The 16,126-nt window shown below is 39.9% G+C and overlaps 1 protein-coding gene across 4 annotated transcripts in view; it reads left to right on the forward strand.

Moving 5' to 3' along the window:
* The first annotated feature begins 14,106 nt into the window (after window positions 1-14,106).
* Window positions 14,107-16,126, forward strand: part of esrrb (estrogen-related receptor beta) — a 40,335-nt gene continuing 38,315 nt past the window's right edge. For all 4 annotated transcript variants that reach the window (XM_075448122.1, XM_075448123.1, XM_075448124.1 and 1 more), the window contains exon 1: window positions 14,107-14,571. In XM_075448122.1, coding sequence (XP_075304237.1) covers window positions 14,522-14,571 — 50 coding nt within the window. In that variant the 5' untranslated portion in view covers window positions 14,107-14,521. The remainder of the gene's footprint in view (window positions 14,572-16,126) is intronic.

The following is a 16,126-nucleotide window of genomic DNA, read 5'->3' on the forward strand; positions in this document are numbered from 1 at the left end:
AGACCCCTTCATAGGGATTACCCCTGGTTCCAGAGAGGTTGATTATTAGACGCTTGCAAAGGTTTTGTTTGAATCGCCCTAGTTAAACGAGAAATTGCAGGCTGAGGAGAGAGGCTAATAACAGTTATTAACCCCGTGCGGGCGGCGGTGTAAAAGACCGCCACAATAACGAGGTGCACCACCAAGGTTTGAGGCGCAACGCAGCTAGCACACCCCCGAGGAGAAGCTAACTTATTAAAATAATGAATTAGCCGACCAGATTACTGCAGCCTGCGGCAAAGGCAATTATCCCCCTCCAAATCCCTGGACAGGACTCCCTAGCGCCACCATAAAACAAGTGCTCAGAAAGCAAGAGCCCTCTGCTCCACACAAATGAATAGCCTGTTAATTAGGATCTCTCCCGCTGCGGGTAGCCTTCCCGCTGCCACAACAGAAACCACTTACTCGACGGGAGAGGAGGAGAGGGGAAAGTGATGGGAGGATACAAAATGCCCATGATTCCCAAAGATTGTGAAATATGTAAAGTGAGAAAAAGAAATGAGACTGCAAATAGTTTTAGTATGAAGAAACAGAAAGACCCAGAATGACAAAAGCTGGACAGAGCAGTGGATACAAAAGGTGGCAGGAATCATTAGTGGCTCAAGTTTAAATCTATGTGTGAGGTCTCTTTGGAAACAAAAACAGAGCATTCGACCCCAGCCCAGTTTGTGATAAACATTTGACAGCTTTATTGTACAAGGTCCGAGTGTGCCAATACGGCCAAAGGATCAGCACTTGATCTTAGGAACCACACTGCTTCTGCATGTTAGGATTCCCACTTTAAAAGTAACTTCTGAGGCTAAATTGTGCATTCATACACTACTTTTACTCCCAATCTAACATGAGTCTCCTACAAAAACTAAAGTTCCCAAAGAGTTGAACCCTTCCTCTTGATGTAGGGGTTATATATCCTGGCAGAAAGAAACAGTCGGACAAGGACGGAAGTGATGTAGGCCAGTCGCCACCCTAAAAAAGAACCCACTGTACTTTTTGACATATATACTGCCCTAATGGTTATAAATACGAAAATATCACATGGTTGACACGGTGAACCAAATTTGGCCTCCCTCTGCTATCACCTTCCAACCCAACATCAGTAGAAATCACAAAGTTTTGAAGGCTGGGCTCACCTTGTCCTGCATAACTACTTTCAGCGAGATAAGTGTTATAGTGAAAACTGTGCCATCGGGATAACTGACACACACTGCGTGACAGAGTCATTTATATATATGACATATAGGCCTATATGATATATATGATATATATACCATATGATGTACACAGCAACATGGTCAAAGAATTTTTTTTTTTATCACCAGGTAAAGATTAATGCACAGATATGCATGGTTTAGTTTCTGGTCTTATTCCAGCACCGTTTTTAAATCAATGAGTCTTTATCTATCATTATCGATACTATTGTGCACTTTCATGTTTTTATGAGAACTATCACATCATTAAATCACAGAATGTTACTAACAAATGGTAGTTTCAGATCCTGTCTTGCAAGAAATGTCTTAAATTATGATAAAAAATGTTATGTTTAACAAAGTAAATGATTCTTGGATATAATATGATAAGAATTTGCTTGCCACTTGGGTACAATGACACTATATTCAGCAAGAGACATAATAGCACTATATAAACTATAAATACAGTAATTTGAAAATGAAACATAATGTGCGTACAGATAGTAAAGTAAACTCTTTATATGTGATTTTCTCTCCTGAGAACAAATATATATTCACACAGATATGCAGAGCATGAAACAAGACATTATGCCAGTGTACTGTATGAATATGCCTGCAAGGCTTGACATGAATGCAATTTCATGTAATTTGAATGCCTTTCATGAGGCAAGGACTCTTTTGAACTGTCTTAAAAAGCTCATCCACCATGGTAGCAGCCAGTGGCCCTGGGTACAGAGGAGTCATGTCGACAGGCCCAATTAATGATGGGGCGTCTGAGAGAGAATGAATGAAGAGCTTTGAGAGGATTCCTCCACCTTAAATCCCCCTGTGCTGCTGCTCCCAGACTGCCTGTGAAGAACAATCAAACGGCAGCAACCCCCTCCTATTTATCACTTTAAGACATTAGCCAGACATGGGCCTGAATATTAACCAGCTCCTTTTCTCGGAGAGTTCCACACCAAAGGCTGCGTGTGGCAACATACATTTTTAATCACAGGGGAAAACGAGGCCTCTCAATCGCTCTCATCTATTACTATGTGCTTAACTCTGGCATTTTTTTTCTCCAGGCCTTCCAAATCAGGAAACAAACTATGATTGTTGTTGCTCTTTTTCTTGTGGATTTTGGGTTCATTTTTATACCCTGTAAAAACATTCAACAGGAACCGCAACAATTGTAATTTCATACTTTCCTGAATCCCACTGAGTCCTAAATCATTTGTAAAGCTGAATCTAACTCTTAGTGACTATGCTGACTATACTGACAGAGTTCATTTCCTTGGGTTGACTGTGTGTCTTCATGCTTAAGACAACTGGCCTGCAGAGGCAGTGGTGCATGAGCCAGGCTTTCACAGTTTAATTGGAGTCATGTTCTCCAGAGCCTAAAGCTGCTCATTTCCCTACACGGGCCTCCCCAGCACTGGGTTTTGTGGTGGGAGCAGGGCAGGGGTACCAGGCATGCAGAGAGATGATCTGTTCACCTCATCCACCCCCTCTGGGTCTCCCCACTGTTACACATGGCACCCCGGTAACAAGGTCACTCTACTGTTGTGGCACCACAGGGGGAGCTGGCCTTATTATCAGGAGAGAAGACACTCTTAAGAAGAATCAAAACGAGAATTCCGATCGCCAATCACATAATATTCGCACAAGACGCACAAGGGTTTCTATATCCAGGAGCTTTACTTTTTTAAAGTTTTGTCAAGGGTAACTTTTTAACCAATACACTTTTAAGATATGTTCTCAAAATATCACTAGATCTTTTTTAAATTTCCAGCTATGTTTATGGCTTAAATCAGTAACACAAAACCCCCACAACAGCATGCAATCCAATGTAAGAACTCTTTTCTTAATAAAGACATTTAAATGCTTACAACACTCATTCAGTTGAGAGAATATGACAAAGTTATGCATTTAAAATAATGTGCATTTTGTCGACCAAGAAAAATGCAAAAATACAAAAGTCTTGAACTATCCCTCATTTCTTTATATTTTGTCTCTTTTATTTTGTAATCTTGTAAGTCTTGATCAATAGTTCTCCAGGCTTTCTGGATGTCTTTCAAAGTTTTTTCTTTGGACACTGGCCATTTTCAGAAGAATGTGTTTTTTGAGCCACTTAACACTGATCTTTGAATCATTGAAGGATAAACGCGGCACAACTTACTCAAGGGATGAATCAGTTATATCTACATCTAACAGTCAACTCAGTAAAGAACCAGTTTAATTTGTATCTTTAGACATTTTTTACTAGCCGCCTGTTGCTTAAACACATTATTTGTTCTAATTTTTTGGCCATTTTTCACAGATGCAGCTGAAGGGGACAGTTTGTAAGGCATAAACAGCATCTTTTCACCAACAAGCTGATTCTCAAAGAGTTATTAGCTGAATCTCTCAGGATGGTGTGCAGTGCGCCCCTAAAACATCTGAAGAAACTGGACAAGTGGAGGACAAAAGAAGAAGTATCCAAACTATAAAACTGTATAGCAGATGAACAGTATTTGAAAGTGATGTCCTTAAAAATAGGGGAAAAAAAATCCAGCAAAGACCTGACACAGGACCTGAGAGATGCCCTGACCCTTCAGTTGATCCATCAACTGATTACTGAAGCCTCATCAGAAATGGTCTCCCTGGAAGGGTGGCTGTCAAGAAGCCATGCTTAAGAATAAGAAACAGGGAGAGAAACCTGAGGACATAAGAACTGGACTGAAAATCAATGGCAACAGGTCTTACGTAGAGATGAATCCTCCCTTGAGTCCGGACCTCAACATTATTGAAGCAGTGGGGGATCATCTCGGAGGAAAATGGAGCAAAAGGCAGCCAACATCCAAAGAAAGGCTTTGTAATGTCCTTCAAGAAGCCTGGAGAACTATTCCTGAAGACTGCTTAAAGAAATGAAAAGAAAGCTTGTCTAAGAGGGTTCAGGCTGTGTTGAAAAATAATGATGCCTATGACAAATATTGACTTTCAAGCTTGTTGGAATTTGTGATTTTACCTTGTATACTGTACTTATATTTAAATACACATTTAAATTGCATGTTCCAATAACTCAGCTTTCCATTTTATGGGGAATATATATAAAGACATGTAGGGTGGCTCAAGACTTTTGCATCTCACAATGCTGCCGTAAATATTCTATATTTATTGGAAGATACTGTACATTTATATCATAGCTTTTATTGATATTTTGTTACAGTCTTTTTTGTGGAGGTAGAATGGAGACAGGGTGAAGAACGTACAAGAATCTGTGTCTTCATGCATCACAATAAAATATTACTCCATTTGCCAGAGTGAATCATGTAAGAAAACACTATTTTGAATTGCTCCGGTATTTTTTCTTCTTTTGCATTTTGTATTGTACAAGGTGCTCTCTGTATTACATTTAAGGCGTTTTACCACACGCTCCTTATTATTTATGATGATCATCTTTCCAATATGTTTCACATGGTTTTAACAATTGATAAACATGGCCAAAGAAGGTACTGTGCAACAATTTATCATGATAACATTTTGATTGATGTACGTACTATGCTATTTTCTGAATGTGAGATCACTGATACACTCACTTTTAAGATATCTATGATGCCATATACTTTGTTTTGCATGGTTCAGTAATGGCAATATGGATTACTGTTTCAAATTGAATTTATCTATTCGAGAAGAAATTTATAGGAAAAGTCTAACTGAGATTAAAAACATATTTACAAGAGCATTCTGACCCAAAAGTTACAAACATACATGTAACAATTACATGATATTTGCATGAAAGGAAAAAAATAAGGGATCATAAAACAACCCAATTGAAGCAGTAATCTTCAATAGCAATGATCGTTTAGTGATGATGTGACTAGAGCTAAACGCGTCCATGGGAGTGTGTCCTCCTCTGATCATGTAAAGTCGCTTTGAATTAATTTATGGAGACCGGCTCCTAAGGATTTGAGTATTTTTGCAGCTGACAACAAACAGAGGGAGAAGCGTACTTCAAAGTGGCGATCCATGCTTTTCTCTTTAATAAAGAATAGATAAATAGGCAAGAAAGAAGCAAACAAAGAATAAACAAATAAATAAGAGCATGACCATGACAGTCTGCAGGTAAACAAGATACCATCCAACTCAAGCATATAATCTGTAATTGAGTGACTAATATAAAATAAGTAATAAATGTCATTGCTTCATGATGGACTGTATCCATTGCTGGTAAGGATTGTAAAGATTCCCGCATGTATATTACACCACAACATAATAACCATGAATTTGTTAAAATCTTTAAAAGATAAAAAAAAAAACAGTTTTCTTTTTTGTTTAGGTGACCAATGTTTAATCACTGTTTAGGAGGGGGGAGAAATGATGGAAATCAGTTAAATGAGCTGCAGCATGCATGGGCTGGCACAGCACTGCCAGCATTTATCAATCTCAATCTCTCACACAGTAAGAAAATGAAAACTGAGGAAGGTCATTTTGCACCCAATGAAAGTTTTCCTTTTAAAATTTTACCTTCCATTAAGAATCAAATTAAGCACCGGACCACTGCTTTCCGGAATGCTCACCCCCTCAAAATACACACACTAATAAGTTTTCAATGTGGTTGGAGCATTGGTGTGCCGTTGAGAAGGGGGAGGTGTGGAAATTTATCTGAATACATGTATGTGTATTTGACAGTGAAGTTATGGTAACGCAGAAGAGGATAAAGCAGATCAGATGCAGATATTAAGTTCTGTAAGTCAGTCCTCAAACGCATCGGCGGGCGACCAGTGTCAGACAGGAAAGGTCATAAGCCTGCAGTCTGCATTGTGTCCCAGGTTACAGAGTTTATAAAGTCCTGCAGACCACCAGGTAAAATTTGACTCTTTATTACAGATTATCTTCCTCTCACACCGTTATGGTACCATCCTAAGGTATGGGTCATGATGGAGCAGTTAAAAATGAAAGCGTAGCCGAGTGCCACTTGGATTGTTACATGTTCTCTTTCTAGCTGTTTACAGTCCATACTGTACGCCCCTCTTTCGACACCACCTTCTCATTAATCCTGACTCTTGTGTCTGCCTGCAGCCTGATGGCAGTGAAGTCTGGAGGCAGTGTTTTTGATACTCTTTCAGTATGGCTTCTTTTTGTGGGAGCCCTCTGGCTTTAAGGTACCACCTTATTAGGCTAATGCATGATGTAAATTTCACATTTACCTGTTTGAGTGCTCATGAGCTTGTCTGGACCTAATTCTCAGGGCTCACAGGCCCATATGTGAATAGATAAAATAAAGTCTTTATTATCTAAGGACTGATTTTCCTTGGTTTCATTACACTCATGTAAGCTCTTCCTCATAAGTGGTGATATTCTAATTTCTTTTCTTTTGCATACACGTTTCTGATATGGGTACAAGCAGCAAATATTTAGTTTTCCTTTTTAAATGTTGATTGTATTTTCTCTTTTTTGAGGGGGAGGATAACATCTGCTGGATAAAGATTAGCTCTGAAGTTTTACGTAGAAAACCTTTGTACTAGCTCCTTCATTGTGGAAAAAGGGCATTGATAGGAAAGCAGATAGGGCTGATCAATATGAAGTGCAGTTTTCTCCGCAGGCCTTCTTTCATATCTCCCTCTTGTTTGTGTTTTGAAGGGGTCCGGGTAGGGTCTGGTAAAGTGGTGGCGTGGGCGGGCTTCTGCCCTTTTATCAATCAGGATTTTAATTACACACGTCTAGGGCGACAGCTAGATTAGAAACCAATCGACGCTATCGGCCACAAAATCTAATTACTGTTTATTGACAGATAAGGGCAGGCCCCCTTCACTTTTCCAAATAAGATAAACCTCCCCCCTCGTACACAATGAAGAGCAGCTCTTACTGTCTATGAAAGACTATGATAAGTTAACCCCCAAAAGAAAATTCCTCTGCTCTTAGACTTTACCTGCACAGACTTCTCTGTTATAGAGAACACACCGCTCCTCACACGCTACTTTAAAATGCGTAATTTTATAATAGTAAAGGCTTTTTGGCAATACAGTACAGTCAGTGTAGTGAGGAAATGTCTTCCAATAATTCCTTTCATGGAAACTCCTCACTGTAACCTTTAACCTCATGTCTCATAAACTGAAGTTTCTCCCTTTTTGTAACTTCTTCATAAATCAGTGGGGTCTTAATGATGAGTAATGGATGACCTCTAACCCATTAGTGTGCACACAGGTGAGCCAACATGTCTTCTGCAGACATACGTCTCCCCAGAGGACAGTCCATCCTCGCCTTCCACAACGTCCTCCTCTCTCTGAGCTCAAAACTGCCCCTCCACAACCCCACCCATATCAGCCTTTTTACAGCCTCCGCCACCATGTGATGCACTTTGCCTTTAAAGCCGAGAATCTGCCTCAGGTAAATATGGAGTAAATGATTGGATTATTGTTCTTTCATTCGGCTGTGTAGTAATGGCTGGATTATAAACATTGCAGAGTATAGATTTCCTGTCAGATCCTATGAGTCAGACATCCTTATCTCATTTCCAGACTGCCGCTCCACCCAGCGCTACCATCTCCCAGTCTGGGAATCTGTGAGAGCACGGGGACCCCATATACATTCATGTACACACACACACACTCACATACAGAAATAAACACGGACCGACTGAGAACCAGACAAGCACACAAAGTCACAAACACACACATATATGTAAGACAGTGAGAGTCAGAGACAGAGAGACTGTCACCAAGCAGAGCACAGGCACTCCAAAGTCCATTCGAAGATTTCAAAAACCACTTAGGTCCGCTGTCCATATTTGTTAAGCCAGTAAATCTAAGGAACCACGGTGCACTGAATTCAAAGAAAGAGGAGAGCCAGCAATGTAGAGCACATGAGAGCAAGGGGGAAAGAGAGAAAGATGTCTCCTAAATGAAATTTAGGCGAGGGTGGGATGGAGGGTGGCTGACAGCAGGTGGAGGGACAGGGGCTCTGGCCCACCTGATTTGGTTTCAATTGAGAAGAAAAATGTTTGGGTTTGAATTATCCTGCATTTTTGACCACGGCTGGAGATTGATGCCTGATTTCTCTGATGCCTGGACATCATATCAGTGGTTGCGTATGATACGTTTCATGTTTTTTTTCCCCCTCTGCCTGCCTCTCTGCCTCTTCACTGAGTGTCTTTTCAGTGGATTACCAACAGTGTAATTGAGTTAGGGAGCTGTGTGGATCAGCAACTGCTGCACAAACATGCTTTTGTTGGAATCCATCAAAACGCCCAGCACAACCACAGTATGCAAAGCCAACAAAACAACGTGTGCTCAGGCGGTATTATAAAAATGCTCCATGCACACCTTTTTCATGTAAATGTTGACTCTGATTCAAAGGCTATGACAACAAAATGTGGAGCTTTCATTCTTTCTTATTGCTTGAGGGTTGGTGTAATGCTCTTATTCAGAAAACTGTTGAAATATCCAACGTTTTTCTGTTTTTGACTGAATCGAAACTTAATCATTTAAACCAGTTCTCTTTCTCACGCTTTTAAAAAAAAACGTTGATTTGCTATTTTTTGCAAGAACATTTTTCTTAAAACCAAAAAAAAAAAGTTTGAACAGGATTGATAATTGATTATATAATCAAGAGAAAAAAATGTATGGCATTAAACAGTTGGACGTGTTTGCAGTTCTATCCTTAATCCCTTGCAAGATTGGGAATTAGGTTTTTAAAATATCAGCTTTTATTTAAAAAAAAATAAACTTGTGATTGGAAAAACTTGAAAACCGACAAGACTTGCACTGACCCTTGAGCTGGACTTGAAGCAGGCATCCATTCCAGTGGTCTGGCCATCTTACATCAAAGTTACAGAAGGCATGATATGAAACAATGGTTCTGGTCTCTATTCAAGCTCATTCAGACCTACAGTAAAACTGTTTTCTGACTGCAAAAGTTGACATAATCTTACTTTCACCGTCAACAAAACACTTTAATCTCAGACTCTGAAAAGGCTCTAAACCTGAAATATGAACCATTATGAACCAATATGACAGACCCTTTCAAGCCTGATGCAGATTTTCACATTTGAGAAGCTCCAACTTGGGAACGGTTTGAATTTGACTTTCCAGTGATAACAAAAACAGGTGCTGATTATTAAACATTGAATCCTCCGTGCTAAAACAGCAACTCCATAAAGTTCCTCTTACTATCCATTTAATCACAATTGGTGATGATAAGTTTCTGGCAACCCCTCACAGACCTTTCATCTTACTGTCTCATTTAAAACTCTTACTTTTACAAGAGGATTGTTTATGTTAGCCAATAGTAATTCCCTGTTTGAACTGTTAAATTTGGCGGTATTGTCCTTTAAACACAGAGTAGCTGAGGGGTTGCTGAGAGTTGTTCATTTGTGGTCAATACACAGTGAACTGAACAGGATTGCTGTTGTCATTCCTCAGTTCTGAAGCTCCGTGCCATTACATTTATAGATTTTCTCTTTGATGGGATAATTTGGTCTTTATATCTCTCACAAATGAAGTGATCCTCAGCGCTCCGTGCACAGCTCAGTGTGCAGGTCCCATTTTCAAATACAGTTAATTGCATTCGAAAAGAATCAATGATACTTTCGCGGTGACGATATCATTCTTTTAATGTCACTTAATTTCCTCAGCGAAATGATTACATCAATAGCCTGGAACCCATTTCTATCTTTCAGCATGAATTAATCTATTAAGGACAATAATTACACGTTTGTAATGGATAGGTTTTTGTACTCAGCGTTAAATGCAGTCAAGTCTTCATTGTGCACCTGGTTGTTGGCACTGTCCTGACTGTCATTCATTCAGTTTATGAATTACACTATCACGCTGAGAAAAAAATAAAAATAAAGGTACCTCTGATGCGGTTCCTTTGTGGTCTTGTGGTGAAATAGCCCTCCCTCTAGTGGAGATGATAGAGTTGCTTGCTGCTGTCAGCCAGCTTTAGGCTCCAGTCCGCAGCTGAGGCAGTCAGTCAATGCTTTAGAGGAAAAGAGGACAAAGACCAAACTGTTTCAGCAAAACTAAATCTTTTATACCATATATTTTGAAGTAAAACGCTAAGAAGGATGGCCAGGTGCAAAAACCATGTATTTTCAAATTATCTTTACATGTTCATGTTTCTGGGGGGCTATGTGGTGCAACCACACTGAAAGTTCATCCAAATTAAGGTGATGCACAGTGAGGGTGGCACTGCATCACCAGGAAATTAAAGTTCACTATTATAGCGCAAACACCAGTGACGTCACCTCCAGGAAACTGCATATTCCCGACACAAACGCAATATATCTGCTGCAAAATCCAAATCAAGTTTGCGCAACGTGTAAACGCCTGTTACGTGATACAGTAACTGTGATCTCTGCAAACAGACGCGACGCTGCTATTGTCCTGTTATTTATTCATCAACGGTGGAAACTAGCCGGCTGCCTTGCTGTTCAGCCGTTTCATGTCTGCTATCACCTGCAGTTTCCTCAGGTGAAAGCCCACCCACCGCATCCCCTGGGGTGGTGAGCAGAGAGGCCAAGTTAACCAAATGGGAGCCTAACACTACTTTCAGGTCTTTAAACAGCTGCTACAGACAAAAAGCACAAGCAGAGGACGCGCTGCCACATTTATAGTAGACCAGAACTGAGAAGCAGCAAAATTTATAAAAAAAAATAAGAGTATATGTAGCTTACCCTCCAAATCTGGTGGCATTTCTCCTAACACAGAAGAAACAAGTAGGTGTTGAATTCAGACTGTTTCACTGATAACTTGTGTTTTTCTTTTTTATTTCTGGCAACTTTTCCTACTTGAATCACATTTGACCTGGCTCACCGGTGTCCGGCTTCCTGCTGCCAGCCGGTGGTGGTGTTTGGTTTAGCCACAGGGCGCACGCCGGAGGAGGAGTTGATAGTGTGGCTGCGTAGAGTGACAGTTAAACGGCGCGCTCAGACGCACAGAGCCACACCACCTCCACCACCACCACCTGGAGACACCACGTCCACAGTGCGCTGTGCCCAGCCGGGGATGTGACATGACTTGTCCGAGTAAGGTACACATTCATCAGCCGTTGTTTGTCTTCCAGTCACACAGCCGACACATAATATTAAGATTTTCTCTATTTTGTATATTTAGTTTTAATTCAGTAATTTCTAGAGTTTGGAGTTAGTTTGAGTTAAGATGTCACATGTAAATTACATCAGTTTGCACGCGGTTTAGGTCTAAATTGAAGCATGTGCCGTGCACGCGGACGTGCAACACTTTTCTTCTGGGAACAGTGACTGAATTATGTTATCGATTAGATTATTTCTGTATGCAGCTTATGGGTTGTATATCTTGACATTAGGCCTGGCTGTCTCTCTGTTGTAAGATGAATGTATTGGCCAAACTGTTAAATGCAGACAGTTGTTGTAACGTTACAATTTTATTCTCAAAAGCTTTTTTAACAGGTTGTTTGAGCGCTTTTATGGTCTTGGGCCAAAATTGTTATCACATGACAAATATGGCATATTGAATAAAATGGTCTCGAAAATTGAAGATATCATTCATACAAACCAAAGTTTAAGGTTGTTCAGCTGCCCCCACACTGGGTAACTTTGTAATGTGTGTGCTTCTGTGAAGCTCAAGTTCCTTATGGCACTTTTGGACTAAAAGGGGAAAAAGGAGTATCACTGTTTAATGACACAAATAGATGTGATTTTTGTTTGTGTTTTAAAACTTTGCATGCAAACAGTAAATACAACTCTAAATGAACAGTGCTGAAAGCTTCATTGTTTAAATACCCTGAAGTGAATCTTTTTCTTCTTCTTTTGACAATCTTATCTAATCTATCTTATCTTATCTTATCTTATCTAAATGTGCTACCAACGCATGCACTGCACGTAAACAAACACACATGTGAAGTGTGCAGATTGAGTAATTGCAGACAGAAATCTCAATCATTAAAAGCACAACAACGAAAAACATCATTTGACATGTTGTCACACTTTGTCATGCCACATGTGATGGAATGTTTACTCACCACAGGTCTATTTGATAATCTGCAAAATGTGATTTGTCAAATGAATTGTTATCAAAATGAAAGCACTTCATGTCTGTCATGAGAAAGTATCAGTCTGCTTAGAGGTAACCAGGCATACTGACATCAATGGGACTACATTAAGAGTGTGCTGTTTTGGTGCATTTGAGACCTATGGTACTGTTTTTATAAAAAACCATTTTGAAATAGTTTTGATTTCTTATCAATTTTGAAATTCCTAAAGACATTTTTACACCCTGAATGATCTAGATTTAATTGTCAATGTAATTCAGGGCGATATAGACTGTGTCATAGTCTCTATCAGTGTATAAGCTGTCTTATTTCACCTTATTTTTGAATATTTCTCACACATTGAAGTTTTTGAGCTGTGTTTGAGAGCAATTCTATTCCCCTTTATTGAATTAACCTGATTTGTTATCAATTTTAATTGGATTTTCATTTATTTAGCTGCTGTTTTGTCACAGAAAAGAGAGCAGATGCTGTGTGATCTGTGTCACTATGGAGGCACTATTGCTGCACATCAGTAGGCCTGTGATGATCAATAGGGACTGCGTGATGTTTTTGAATTGATTATAGAAACGTGAGCCGATGAATGGAACTGGACTCCTCTCCAGGGGTTATGCTGTTCCTGTTCAGCAGAGAAAACTGAAGAGTAGCAGAGCGACGCAGCACACCTTTTTGCATGAATCTTGCACTCCTACCCACTCTCTTGTATTTTTACTGAAGAGGCTGAAGACGGCTGACAGGCACCTTGTGAGTTTCTGAGAATTGGGCAAGCTGCTGTTTCTTCTTGCTTGACTCAGCCAAGTGTCAAGATGCCATGGTAAGCTATGGTCCTATAATGTGGGGATACAGTATCACGGAGACCCTCACTGACTGTGAAATGCTATCTGCATTCTCTGCATTCTTACTGAGCTTGATCAACAGTGAAACACAGGCGGTTCTAAAGCTGGGGTTAGAGAAGACAGAGCTGGATTTTCTGCTGCTTTAGAAGCTGATGGGCTTTCAGAATATGAGTTATGGCTTGAGCTCATCCCTCACAGGTGGTGAGAGGTTCACAATGGTCCCTCACATGCAACACCCGCAAATGGAGCTAAACGGCACAGCTCAATAAATACATTTGCTGTCCTTGGTGGTTTGAAAGCTATTGCTTTTTGAGAGTGAATTGCAGAACATGCACTCAGCTGCTTGCTGGAACTTTCTGTCGTGTGGCTTCAGTTGGAGTCAGACTCAGCTTTGTTATTTAAGGGAGTGACAAAATGTTCATCCTACAGATGCAAATTTGACTGTAAGTTATTGTCAAAGAGGTTCCGAGTTGTAAAGTTCTGTGTCGATGTGAGAAAATGTATTGTTTAGATTTTTCCTGGGGTTGTGTTTAGTTTATAGAAATTTCCCAAAAGATCTAGAAACTTAAAGAGATGTGTGGGTACTGGAAGTGTATTTCATTATGAAGTCATTGTGAAAACTGTCACTGACAAAAATGTTGATACAAAATCTAAAGATATATTTTCTTATATGATCAGTTTGCAGCACAAAAGGAAAAGTGTCTTTTCATCATTTCACAAATGCTATGCTACCTATTTGATTTTTAAAAAAAATTCAGAATCATATGTCTCCTTTATTTAATTGAGATGGAAACTTGTCGTGTTCTCCTAGTTGCATCTCTGTTGTTCATGTGATCGGTTGTTTTGTCCATGTGTGTGTGAGCAATGTGTTGTGCATAGCGGAGTGAGTGTTTGGATCCCTCCTCCCCGGTCCTCCGCCGGCCCCTCTGTCGCTTTAAGTCCTGCCCCTCAGAGCCAGCCAACAGCAGCTGTTCCATATTCATCAAGCCCTTGAGTCTTAAAGAGCCCTATCCCGAGCATGGAAAGAGTCATTCCTCTCGCTCGCACTCTCATGCTCTCTCCATCTTAGCGCTCATCCCGCAGCTGCCTGCGCTTCTCTGTCTCTCACCCCCCTTTTACCTCTCCGTCTATCTGTCCCACCCCCTTCACCCTCTCCCCCTGTCTTTCTCTCGTTCTCTGTCATATACACACACACATTCACTTACATACACTCTGACACACACTTTCGTTCTCTCTCTCTCGCACTCATATATACATAAACACACATACACAACACACATGCTCATGCACGCACACTCAATCCATCAGAGTCCGACATACCTGTGCAGGCTGGGGGGGAGCGGTGCTGGAGGGGCTTTTCGGCAGCGTTGTCTCTGAGGGTGCTGTGCTATCATTTGGGGAAGAAGCGGGTCTCAGTTGTTTTCTCTTTCCTCTTCCTCTCATTCCTGGAATGCTAAAACTGGACTGATGGACATTTCAGAACTTTGTCTTCCAGACCCTCTCAGCTATCATAACCAGTAGGTGCACCTTCTTCTCTTTCCGCCTTTCACTTTTCTTTCTAACCCAGCTGTTGTATTGCACTTTATTTCTAAGCTGTTTTCTTTTTTTCACTCGTTCTTTCCTAATTTCATTCTTCATGCTCTTTTTTTTTTTTCTGTTTCTTGAACCGTGCTAGACACTGAACTTTTCCCCTATTAACATTGATGTCTTTCCCTGGTTTCTCCCTTCACAAGCTCTCTACACCAACTCTTACTCCTAAATTTGCACTTTCTTGTGTTCATTCTTTTTAAGCATTTTGTGTCACAGCGGACTTGACATTAGAGCAACAGAGCAGGTGCAACTGTGTACGTGTCTTCAGTTATTATGCGGGCACATCATGTGTGCAAGTACTTATGAATATCATTCAGAGCATGGCTAATTGATTTACCTTGCACCTCTGCAAAGTGTGTGTTTTTATTTTTCCCTAAAGAATACAGGGTACCTGTCCGGTTGGGTTAAGAGCTTGTTTGCTGATGGCTTTGTTGTTAGAGTCAGTTGTACAGACAGCATGAGAATAATATTGTGAGGAGATGAGATTAATGTGAATCCGTGGAATTGGAGAGGATAAATTGCACGGTGTAATACATATTTGTAGCTGGGGAAAGACAAGAGAGTGGACCCTGTAACCTCAGTGAGCCGATAGGCTTGTATCAGTCAGCGGCACGCCAGGCAAGCTTCTGTCCTAAAAGCTTTTGGCTGCTGGGACACTCTGGGCTTACAGTGCCTTCGTCGGGGAACTTTGTAAATCTACCAAAAACTTACACTTAATAAAAAAATAATAATCTTTAGTTATGGGAAATATTCATTTATTTAATCCTTTTGAAAATAATGTTTTTGTATGGTATAATATTAATGTGTTAGACACAACAAATTAAAGACATTGCATGAAATAATTTTTTTTGGTCAATATTATAGTTAATTTCACACTAATATTTCATCATTTTTAATGACATTGTTGATGTGTGCAGAGTAAGTCATTTGTAGAGAGCTTATTATGTGTTAAGAGACATTTTCAATGCCTCCACTGGATTTGGACAACTTCAGTTTTCTGCATAAGAATCTGTAACATTTGGTTTCAAATGATAAAGTACATTCTTTTTTTTATAGCAGTAAATTGTGCCTTATTTTAAATGATCTCCTCATATTATCAAGTCTCAACCTTAGAAAGGCTTCAAATTTTAATTTGTTCGATTTTCAAGTAAAACAAACATCTAAATGCCTTCATAAAACGGTTCACTGTTAGGGTGGAGAGCTGAATTCTCTTTGTGTAAACTGCTTATCTTCACACATTTGTGGAGTTGGTTTTGCTTTAAGCTTTAATCACTGCAAATTCAAAAAGTCATATAAAGAACGGGTTAGAATTTTCAACATAAAAGCAAATATCTTTTTTTCCCCTAAAAAGTGATTAAATGTTCAGTTTTCTCACTGATACACCTATCATACAAAACCACACAATCAGCAGCAGCAAAAGTGGAATTCTGTAATGTGTCAGATTATCTGAGTTTAAATGTCTTTGTTCTTTTCTTTTCTTGC

The sequence above is a fragment of the Odontesthes bonariensis genome, chromosome 17, assembly GCF_027942865.1.
Source record: "Odontesthes bonariensis isolate fOdoBon6 chromosome 17, fOdoBon6.hap1, whole genome shotgun sequence".
In the NCBI taxonomy this organism is placed as follows: Eukaryota; Metazoa; Chordata; class Actinopteri; order Atheriniformes; family Atherinopsidae; genus Odontesthes; species Odontesthes bonariensis.